Raw genomic sequence first — 11,938 nt, 5'->3', positions numbered from 1 at the left:
CGCTGAGGCCGGAAGCGCCGTGAGAGAGCCGGGTCCCTCTCCCCGGGCCGGGCGCCGCCGCCGCCCCCTGCCCAGCGCCCGCGTCTTCGCGGCGCCGCCTCAGCGCCAATATTCCGGACAGCAAGCGTTACGCGGCGGCGGCGGCGGCGGCGGCGGGGCCCGGAGCGGGAGGCGCCGGGGACCGGGGCGAGGCGGCCCCCGTCGCCACCATGGAGGCGCTGGGACCCGGTGAGGAGCGCCCTCGGGCCGGGGCATCACCCGGGGCTCGGGAGGGCGGACCGCCCGGCGGAAGGGACTGTCGCGGGCCCGGCTGCCGGCTGCCAGGCCCCGGGAAGGAAGGGGCCCCGAGCGCTCGTCCCCGGGGGGCGGGGACCGCGCCCCGGCTGCAGACCCTAGGTCTATTCTGGACCCGTCGCGAGCGAGGACGTCTAAGGCGGGGAGTCTCCGGAGGTGACCCGTGGCCCCCGGGGGTAGGGCAGACCAGCCTTCGGGGGATTTCTGTCCACGGTCGCCGCGAGGCGAGCTGGGGCCTCAAAAGGGACGGTGTGTCTGGTGCAAGCTGAGGCCTGGCCCAAACCCGGACGGCCTCTCACCTTCCGTAAGGTGTTCTTGGTGTGGGGCTGAATCCCTCTTTTTCTTGCACTGGCAGCTGGTTCCTCAGACGAGGAAGGGAGACCCGCGCACCCCATCCCTGAGAGCCAAAGGGGGGATTGTCCATTCTTTTTCCAAGGCCCTGAAGTTTGCTATCTGTCAGTTTGTTGGTCCCAGGGTGCTGTGGACTAGACCTTGAATGACAAACCAGTGCTCCCCAGCACAGGCATCGATGGCCTGCCTTCTCTTTTAATTGGGTTAGGAGTGGTTGTGAGGATCAAACCAGAAAAGTGTTTTTCAAACTGTGGTTCGGTGCTGGTGTGGGTGGCCCCTGCTTATCTCCTTCTCTGCCCCAATCCAAGGAAGCATTCCAAACTCGCACAAATGCCCTGAGATTGGAGCCTGGCCCTCCAGTGTCAAGCCCCAACAGGTTGCTAAAGGCTTGGCTAAGTAGGGCAAGATTTAGGGGCAGTGATGGAATTAATTTCCATAGTCAAACCTTGTCTACATAGTAGACTTAGTCGAATGTTTTTTAAGTTCATAGAAAATTAGGTTTATTGTTTGAATTTGGAAACTTTGCAGGTTTGTTTACTTAGAACATGTTTACATAACTGAGTGATTAACTGCTGTCTTCATTTGCCGCTTAAAGTCTTTTAAAAAAGGCTCTCATAATCAAATTTCATTGGCCTTTTAAAAATAAATTGGTTTAGCTAGGCATGGTGGCATATACTTATAATCCTAACAGTTGGGAGGTGGAGGCAGGAACATCCAGAGTTCAAGGCCAGCCTCAGTTATAAAGTGAGTTTGAGGTCAGCCTGGGCTGCTTGAGACCCTGACTATAAACAAACAGGTTTGAACCTGCTGTGGTGTTGCATACTTATAACCTCAGCATTTGGGAGGCTGAGGAAAAGAATAGCAAGAGTTGGAAGGTAGCTTGGGCTACATAGACTCTGTCCAAAAGAAAAAAGCCATGTTAGTTTGTTATATATTATCAAATATATAGTAATATATATTACTATATTACTGTAATTACTAATATATTACTATATATTTGATAAACCTCAGCATATTATGCTGTTACTTCAGGTATGTTCCCATAAAAGGATGCTTATGGCTTATGAACCATACCAAACTTCCATTCAAATCTAATATAGTAATTTCATAGTTGTGTTAAACCCAATCCCCCCCCCCGACTTCCTCACAACTTAATTGCATTGAACTTCGATTTCCTCTTCTATAAAACAAGGCTGTAAGACTGATGTGAGAATAAAATGAGACGATTGTGAGAAGTCTTGCAAATGTTCAACAAATGTTTCTTCTCTTCCCTCTCATGAGTAACTAGTAATTGAAGCAGTTGTTGCAATTATTAGCTGATATGGAAAGAGACTATGTAACTGTGTACAAGCTGAGTTTCACAAAAAGAATCAACGTGGTGAGGTAAGGAACTGACCAGGAAACCAGCTGCCCACCCTCTTTGGTTTGATTTTAGTTTTTGCAGGTTTGAGGACTTAGCAGTTTACTTAGAATTGCTCAATTTGTAGATAATAAATATTCGTTAATCTTATTTAAAAAAACACCAATGAGTAAGCCAAATTTTTACATACATCTTCTCTGTTGAGTAATATTTTCCTGTGTGCGTATAACAGACTCTTGTTTTGATATCTGACTACCTTGGAAACCCAGTTAATAACAAGTAGTAACAGTTGCTTGTTGAGCATGGAATCGAAACAAAGGAAGCCCATGGGCCTTCTGGGATGTTGCTTCCAGGCTGTTTTAGAACTTAAGAAGCATATTTACTTCCATTAGAGCATGTGTTCTGTCTAGCATGTTGTGTCTTCTGCACTGAACAATCCCTAGAGGCCCCTTAGTCCTCCTTACCTCTCTGTCATCTTCTGTCAGTAACTTAGGAAATTAGACGACCCTTTTCACTCATAGTGATTATAACCTTAATTTTTGCATGGTTCTTTTTTTGTAGTTGTTTGCTTGTTTGTTTTGCAGTGCTTGGGACGGTGACAAGAGCCCTGAATAATAGGCAGCTGCCCCACCACTGAGCTGCAGTCCCCCAGCCATTTGTCGTACTTTATAATTTGTAAAATACTTTCCTGTGGGCTGGAGAAATGACTCAGTGGTGCTCTTTCGGAGGACCTGGGTTTGCTTCTCAGCACCCATGTGGTGTCTCACAACTATAACTTCAGTCCCAGGGGACCTCTGTGGCCTCTGTGGGCACTGCATGTATATGGTACACATAATTATGAGCTTATTTGAGTCAGACCAGGTAGCTTATAACTGTAATTCCAGCACGGAAGGCTGAAGTAGAGGGATTACTGTGAGTCCAAAGCCTCGGTTATTGAGTAAGAGCCTATTAAAACAAAACAACAATCATAAACCTCATAATCCAATCATTTAACAAACAAACAACCAGCCAACCAAATAAACAAACAAAAACAAGCAAGCAAGCAAAGCCTGTTAGCTCATGTGATCTTTTGGGAAGTGGACAAGGAAGGTATCTGTTCTTATTTTACAGATGAAAAAAAATGAGATTCAAAGAGTATGAATGACTTCAACAAGACTCAAAGTGCCACTGGGAAATGAGGACCAAAGTGTGGAGTGTCTTATTTCTACTCAAATGCCCTCTTTTTTAAAGGCTGATTTCATCCATTCTGAGTTAAATCATGAATGCTTTGTTTTCAGAAAATGTAATTTTTTGACTATCAAAAAGTTGTAGGGATGCCACCAATATAAAGGCAGACTATCTGTGAGCATTAGCTATAACTTTTATGCAGCTGTCATTATAATAGCTAACACTCATTGAACACATGACTGTTATAAAGCACTGTGTTGAACCTTTTATAGGCAGCGTCTCTTGGAATCCTCACTATAGCATTATCAGATAGATGCTATTATTACCATACAGCCCTGTTTTATAGAAGGGGAAGCTGAGATATAGAGAAGCTAAGAAATGTGCCTGATGCCCTACAATTAGGAAATGGTAATACCAAAACCAAACCGAGATAGTTAGGTTCCTGAGGCTTAGCCACTATGCTTTATTGTTTTATGAAGTAGATAGTTTGTTTAATTCAAAGAAATTGGAATGAAGATTTTAGAATATAATTTCTAAATAATTCTAAGCTTATTTAAAGAAGTGGCCACTTACTTAGCTGGGTGCCATGGCACATGCCTGTAATCCTGGCAATCTGAGAAGCAGAAGCAGGTAGATCTTTGTAAGTTCAAGGCCAGCCTGGTCTACAAAGCAAGTCCAGGACAGCCAAGGCTACACAGAGAAACCCTGTCTCAACAATAACAAAACAAAACCAAAAAAACCCAAAGCATACAAAAACCAAAAAGTAGTCACTCACCGGTCTTTTCTCTCTCTCTCTCTCACACACACACAACACGCAAAACAAAACAAACAAACAAAAAACATGAAATATTTCATTCTACTTTCTGGGGAGTGGTAAAGATCAGCCTAGGCCTCGTCTTGTACCTGTAGGGGCATCCTGTGTCAATGAGCTATTCTCCATCCTTCTGTTTAATCTGTTGTATTTCAATCCCTTTGCCTATCCATCTGCCATTAAGTACTTCAGAGAAGTATAATCAAAGACTTGTGAAATCTGGGGAAGAAATGGGAGGACTTGATCCAGTCACTGTTAAAAATCAGATTCATAGGCAAAACATTTGATCTGAGTTTCTGCTTCCAGATTTCTCTTTTAAAGCTGGATTCCTTCTAATTTTATGATAATTGTTTAAGTGTAATTTTTTTTCAAGGCTGATTTATCTCTGTGACTTAGTTGGGTTGGTTGGCAACTGCCTTTTCATGCCCAAAATAGATCTCTATGCACCGCAGTAATGCTTTTTATATACCGTGTATCTGTGCTTTGTTGAAAACTAATTGTCACATTTTTCATGCTAGGGTAGATATTTCTGTTTTATTTTTTTACCTGGAACTAAGAATGTTCTTCCATGCTTATTGAATTCATACAACTTTGTGGGTGATGAGTCAGGTGTTGAGGGGACCAGAACTGGGACTCTAGTTATTCTAAGAATTTATAAGTCTAGTTAGTACAGAACACAGAATAAGTTAACAACTTACTCTTTTTTAAAATTATGTTTGGTGTGTGTATCTATCTCTCTGTGTCTGTGTGTGTGCACACATGCACGAATCATTTCTCTCCTTTCACCATGTGGTCATAGGGATCAAACTCAAGTTTGGCAACAAGTGCCTTTACTAAGCTATCTTGCTGGTCCACAAGTGATTGATGCTCCTAGAGGTACAAGGTAAGGCCCTGGGCTGATCCTTGGCACCCCCCCCCCCAAAAAAAAAAAAAAAAAAAAAAAAAAAGGAGAAAAAAATATAGTCAGGTGAGTGACCACTTCTTTAAATAAGCTTATATTTATTTAGAAATTATATTCTAAAATCTTCATTCCAAAAGCCAATTTCCTTGAGTTAGGAAAACTGTCTACTTAAAGTATTCAAGGTCTTGAGTATACAGGGAATGGATCTTTCTCAGAAAGTTGCATCTAAACTACATTTTGAAGTTTTGAATCTAGGAGGAAAATGAACAGTAAATTAAATATGTGAAGAGATTTTCAGCACTTTAACTATATGATGATTTGGCAACACAGATTCCATTAAGATATTTGCTGTGATGTCCTTAAGTGCAGATAAGTCTTTCAAAGTTTTAGTGACTTGTCTCTTCTCAGTGACATGTCATGTTAGTAAGGGAACGTGTGACTTTCCACTGTAACCACAACCTACTTTACCCAGTGCCTATTCATAATAGAGAAGATGCTTATTTTTTAGGCCAGTGTCCACTTGATATTCTCATTAGAGGAAGATTGGTTAGATATGTATCTGTAGGCAGTATCTACAAAATTCTTTCCCAATGAAGGTTAATAGACGTTCTGTTTTGAGAAGGGCAATTGAGGTCAAGAGGGAGAAGGAAGAAAGGGAAAAGATGAAGGGCAGAGGAAGGGGAAAGGAGAGAAAGAGAGCTATGGTGAAATGAGTTGAGTAAAAGCCGAGTTATTTTTCTTTTTTACCCATTACGTATCGTTTTAGAGAATATGATAGTCTGTTTTGTGGGCCTAGGAAGATGGCTAAATGGGCAGTGCAAGCATGATGACTTGAGTTTGGATTCCCAGCACCTGTGTAAAAAACATGCAGCAGAAGTTGAAGGGGCACTACTGAAACAGGCAGAACTTTGGAACTCATGTTGGCCATCCAGTCTATGAGCTTTAGGTTCAAATGGGAGATTTTGTCTCAGAAAGTAAGGTGGAGGGAGCTGGAGAGATGGCTCTGTGGTTAAGAGTGCTTGTTGCTTTTGTAAAGGACCCAGGCTTAATTTTCTTTTTTAAATATTTGTTACAGTTTATTAACTTTGTATCCCAGCTGTATCCCACTTCCTCATTCCCTTCCAATCCCACCCCCCCTGCCCCTTTCCAAGTCCACTGATAGGGGAGTACCTCCTCCCCTTTCATCTGACCCTGGTTTATCAGGTATCTTCAGGACTGGCTGCAAAGTCCTCCTCTGTGGCCTAGCAGGGCTTCTCCCTGAGGGGGGGGTGGGGTGTCAAAGAGCCAGCCACTGAGTTCATGTCAGAAATAGTCCCTGTTCCCCTTATGAGGGTACATACTTGGATACTGAGCTACCATGGGCTACATCTGAGCAGGGGTTCTAGGTTATATCCATACATGGTCCTTGGTTGGAGAAACAGTCTCAGAAAAGATCCCTGTGCCCAGATATATTTGGTCCTTGTGGAGCTCCTGTCCTCTCCAGGTCATACTAAGTCCTCCTTCTTTCATATGATTTCCTGTACCCTGCCAAAGGTTTGGTTATGAGTCTCAATATTTGCTTTGATACACTGCTAGGTAGAGTCTTTCAGAGACCCTCTGTGGTAGGCTCCTGTCCTGTTACTTGTTTTCTCCTACATCCAATGTCCATCCCATTTGTCTTTCTAAGTGGGGATTGATCTTACCCCAGGTCCTCTTTTTTGTTTATCTTCTTTAGGTGTATAGATTTCAATATGTTTATCATATCTTATAGGTCTATATAAGTGAGTATATACCATGTGTGTCTTTCTCCTTCTGGGATACCTCACTCAGAATGATCTTTTCTAGGTCCCACCATTTGCCTGCAGATTTCATGATTTCCTTGTTTTTAATTGCTGAGTAGTATTACATTGTGTAAAAAGTACCACAATTTCTGTATCCATTCCTTCATTGATGGACATCTGGGTTATTTCCAGGTTCTGGCTATTACAAATAAAGCTGCTACAAACATGGCTGAGCAAATGTACTTGTTGTGTACTTGAGCATCTTTTGGATATATGCCTAGGAGTGGTATAGCTGGATCTTGAGGAAGTGCTATTACTAATTGTCTGAGAAAGCGCCAGATTGATTTCCAAAGTGGTTGTACCAGTTTACATTCCCACCAGCAATGAAGGAGGGTTCCCCTTTCTCTACAACCTCTCCAGCATGTGTTGTCACTTGAGTTTTTGATCTTAGCCATTCCCATGGGTGTAAGGTGAAATCTCAGGGTTGTGTTGATTTGCATCTCTTGATGGCTAAGGTCATTGAACATCTCTTTAAGTGTTTCTCCGCCATTCTATATTCCTCTACAGAGAATTCTCTATTTAGCTCCATACCTTATTTTTTAATTGGATTGCTTGATTTATTACCTTTTAACTTATTTAGTTCTTTATATATTCTGGATATCATGCCTCTGTCAGATATAGGGTTGGTGAAGATCCTTTCCCTGTCTATAGGCTGTCGTTTTGTTCTGACGACAGTGTCTTTTGCTTTACAGAAGCTTTTCAGTTTCATGAGGTACCATTTATTGATTGTTGCTCTTAGAACCTGTGCTGTTGGTGTTCTGTTCAGGAAGTTGTCTCCTGTGCCAATGAGTTCTGGGCTTTTCCCCACTTTTTCTTCTAACCGATTTAGAGTATCTGGTTTTATGTTGAGGTCTTTGATCCACTTGGACTTTAGTTTTGTGCAGCGTGATAAATATGGGTCTATTTTCATTTTTCTTCATGTAGACATCCAGTTGGATCAGCACCATTTGTTGAAGATGCTATCTTTTTTTCCATTGAATGGTTTTGGCTTCTTTGTCAAAAATCAAGTATCTATAGGTGTGTAGGTTTATTTCTGGGTCTTTTATTTGGTTCCATTGAGCCACTATTTTGTTTCTATGCCAATACCATGCAGTTTTTATTACTATTGCTCTGTAGTACAGCTTGAGGTCAGGGATGGACATACCTCCAGACGATCTGTTGTTGTACAGGATCGTTTTGGAAATTCTGGGTTTTTTGTTTCTCCATGCGAAGCTGAGAATTTTTCTTTCAAGGTCTGTAAAGAATTGTGTTGGTATTTTGATGGAAATTGCGTTAAATCTGTAGATTGCTTTTGGCAGGATGGTCATTTTCACTATGTTAATCCTACCAATCCATGAGTATGGGAGATCTTTCCATCTTCTGAGATCTTCTTCAATTTCTTTCTTCAGAGACTTGAAGTTTTTTCAAACAGGTCTTTCACTTGTTTGGTTAGAGTCACCCCAAGGTACTTTATGTTATTAGTGGCTATTGTGAAGGGTGTTGTTGCCTGATTTCTTTCTCAGCCCTTTTGTCTTTGGTGTACAGGAGGGCTTTTGATTTTTTTTTGAGTTAATTTTGTAGCCAGCCTCTTTGTTGAAGGTGTTTATCAGCTGCAAGAGTTCTCTGGTTGAATTTTTGGAATCACTCATGCATACTATCACATCATCAGCTAATAGTGATACTTTGACTTTCTTCCTTTCCAATTTGAATCCCCTTGATCTCCTTTAGTTGTCTTATTGCTCTATCTAGGACTTCAAGTACTATGTTGAAGAGATACGGAGAGAGTGGGCAGCCTTGCCTTGTCCCTGATTTCAGTGGGATTGATTTAAGTTTCTCTCCATTGAGTTTGATGTTAGCTATAGGCTTGCTGTATATTGACTTTACTATGCTTAGATATATGCCTTGTATCCCTGATCTCTCCAAGACTTTAAACATGAATGGGTGTTGGATTTTGTCAGATGCTTTTTCAGCATCTAAGGAGATGATCATGTGGTTTTTCTCCTTCAGTTTGTTTATATGGTGGATGACATTGATGGATTTCCGTATGTTGAACCACCCTTGCATACCTGGGATGAAGCCTACTTGGTCATGGTGGATGATATCTTTGATGTGTTCTTGCATTCGGTTTGCAAGTATTTTATTGAGTATTTTTACATCAATGTTCATAAGAGAGATAGGTCTGAAGTTTTCTTTTTTTGTTGGGTCTTTGTGAGGTTTAGGTATCAAGGTGACTGTGGCTTCATAGAATGAGTTTGGTAATGTTCCTTCCGTTTCTATTTTGTGGAATAGTTTTGAAGAGAATTGGAGTTAGCACTTTTTTGAAGGTCTGGTAAAATTCTACACTGAATCTATCTGGCCCAGGGCTTTTTTTGGAAGGGAAACTGTTGACTCCTTCTATTTCCTTGGAGGATATAGGACTATTCAGTCTTTCTACCTGATCTTGACTTAATTTAGGTAGATGGAATCTATCAAGAAAATTGTCCATTTCTTTTAGATTTTCAAATTTTGTGGCATATAGGCTTTTGTAGTACGACCTAATGATTGACCTAATGATTGTTTGGATTTCCTCAGTGTCTGTAGTTATGTCCCCCTTTTCATTTCTGATTTTACTGATTTGGATAGTTTCTCTCTGCCTTTTAGTTAGTTTGGCTAAAGGTTTGTCTGTCTTGTTGATTTTCTCAAAAAACAAGCTCTTGGTTTCATTGATTCTTTGAATAGTTTTATTTGTTTCTAATTGATTGATTTCAGCACTGAGTTTGATTATTTCCAGCCATCTGCTCCTCTTGGGTGTATTTGCTTCTTCTTCTTTTTTTTTTTTTTCTGGGGCTTTCATTTGGGCCATTAAATTGCTTGTATGAGAGGTTACAAATTTCTTCTTGAAGGCACTTAGTGCTGTGAATTTTCCTCTGAGCACCGCTTTCATTGTGTCCCATAAATTAGGGTATGTTGTGCCTTCATTTTCATTGAATTCTAGGAAGTCTTTAATTTCTTTATTTCTTCCTTAACCCAGCTTTCATTGAGCAGCAAGTTGTTCAGTTTCCATGAGGGTGTAGGTTTTTTGCTAATTCAGTTGTTGTTGAGGTCCAGCTTTAGTCCATGGTGGTCAGATAGGATACAGGGGATTATTTCAATCTTCTGTATCTCTTGAGGCTTGTTTTGTGACCAAATATATAGTCTGTTTTGGAGAAGGTTCCATGAGGTGCTGAAAAGAAGGTATACTCCTTTGAGTTTGGGTGAAAAGTTCTGTAGATATCTATTAGGTCCATTTGAGTTAGGGCCTCTGTAAGTGCCTTTATTTCCCTATTTTGGCTTCTGTAGATGATCTGTCCCTTGGTGAGAGTGGGGTATTGAAGTCTCCCACTATTGAGGTGCTGGGATCAATGTGTGATTTAAGTTTTAATAATGTTTCATTTATGAATTTAGGCACTCTTGTATTTGGGGCATAGATGTTCAGGCTTGGTTTTCAGTATCCACATGATGGTTTACAATCATCCATAACTACAGTTCCAGGGGGTCTGATGTCAACAGGTCCTAGGCAGGCATGTGGTATACATACATACATGCAGGCAAACACTCACACATAAAAAAAAAATAAAATAAATAAACCTTTACAAAAGTAAGGTGGAGATTGATAGAGGAGAATATACTTGATATCGACCTCTGGCTTCCACATATATACACAAGGGAATGTAACATAACACACACATGCATGCACGTGCACATACATACATTGTATATAATATATCTAATATATCTAATATATATATTAGGCAAAGAGAGACTATGCAAGGTATCTTCAACATATGAGAAGTTTTTGTTTTGTTGAGTTAGGGTCTTCTATGTACCATAGGCTCCAATTTGCAACCCTCCTGCCTCTTCCTCCTGAGTACTGGGATTATAGGCATGTTACCTTGTGAGTCGTGATTGGAGGGCTTCTCAGCCTGGGTACCAAAGGTATTTTGAACAGATGAGTCCTGCTTTTAGATGTCAGTAGCATTCCCAGCTGTGACAGGTTACACTGTCTCTAGATATTTACCTAATGTTCAGGTCAAGAACCTCTGATTTAGACTACTGATTTTGAGGTCTGGCGCTCTGATACTAAGTACATAATGTAGATTAGGTACATAACAAATGAATCAGGGTTTTTTGTTTTGTTTTTGTTTTTTTGAGATAAGGTTTTTCTGTGTAGCTCTGGCTTTCCTCAAACTCACTCTGTAGACCAGGCTGTCCTTGAACTCACAGATCTGCCTGCCTCTGCCTGCTGAGATTAAAGGTGTGCACCACCACCGAAGGCTATGAATCAGGTTCTACTTTGTTTTATTTTGTTTTTGTTGTTTTAAAAATTATTTTAAAACATTTTTAACTGACTTATTTATTCTTACTTTACGTGTTTTGGTGTTTTGCCTACATGATGTGTGTGGAGGGTCCCAGATCTCTAGGAACTGGAGCTACAGACAGTTGTGAGCTGCCATGTGGGTGCTGGGAAATGAACTGGGGTCCTCTGGAAGAGCACCCAGTGTTCTTAACTGCTGAGCCATTTCTCCGACCCTTGTTTTTGTTTTTAAGGTTTATTTTGAGAGGCCACTCTGGAGCCCAGGCACAGCTGGGCTGGTACTCACTCTTCAGCTCAGGTTATCCTGGAATTTATGGCAATCCTCCTGTATCAGCCTCTTGAGTGTTGGAACTAGGTGTGGTCTTCCACCTGGCAAGACTGTCATGGTTCTAATATCAGATTAGAAGATATATCATAGTTGGTATTGTTTTAGTTTTATACTATGATAAATATAGCTGCTGTTTAGTCTGCAGTTTGTGTAGTATGTAATAATGCAAGGCTTTTTGTGGGTAATTAATGACCTTCTCCAATGACAAGGGCCCTTGATGGCCCATAGAGTTTAGAGATTATTTCTTTTTATTTATTTTATGTGGAGGTAGGGATTGAATCTGAGCCTTGTACAAACTAACCAAATACTATCTCTTTTTTAACTCGGTAAGTGTTACCGCTGGGCTACATAATGGTTTCATTATTTCTATTTCTATTTTATTTATTTATTTATTTATTTTTGAGACAGAGTCTCACTGTGTAGCTCTGGCTGTCGTGGAACTCAAAGAGATCCTTCTGCTTCTGGCTTCAGGGTAACAGAATTAAAGGCATGCACCATCTCACCTGGCTCCTGGCTTTCTTGGCTTGCTTGCTTTCTTTCTTTCTTTCTTTCTTTCTTTCTTTCTTTCTTTCTTTCTTTCTTTCTTTCTTTCTT

At 41.0% G+C, this 11,938-nt stretch overlaps 1 protein-coding gene across 1 annotated transcript in view; it reads left to right on the top strand.

The window, feature by feature from the left end:
* The first annotated feature begins 14 nt into the window (after window positions 1-14).
* Window positions 15-11,938, top strand: part of LOC129679706 (protein argonaute-4) — a 51,479-nt gene continuing 39,555 nt past the window's right edge. The window contains exon 1 of the mRNA XM_055611079.1: window positions 15-228. Coding sequence (XP_055467054.1) covers window positions 210-228 — 19 coding nt within the window. The 5' untranslated portion in view covers window positions 15-209. The remainder of the gene's footprint in view (window positions 229-11,938) is intronic.

The sequence above is a fragment of the Psammomys obesus genome, unplaced genomic scaffold (assembly GCF_907164565.1).
Source record: "Psammomys obesus unplaced genomic scaffold, mPsaObe1.curated_primary_1811, whole genome shotgun sequence".
Lineage (NCBI taxonomy): Eukaryota > Metazoa > Chordata > Mammalia > Rodentia > Muridae > Psammomys > Psammomys obesus.
This window is presented reverse-complemented; position numbering and strand designations above follow the sequence as displayed.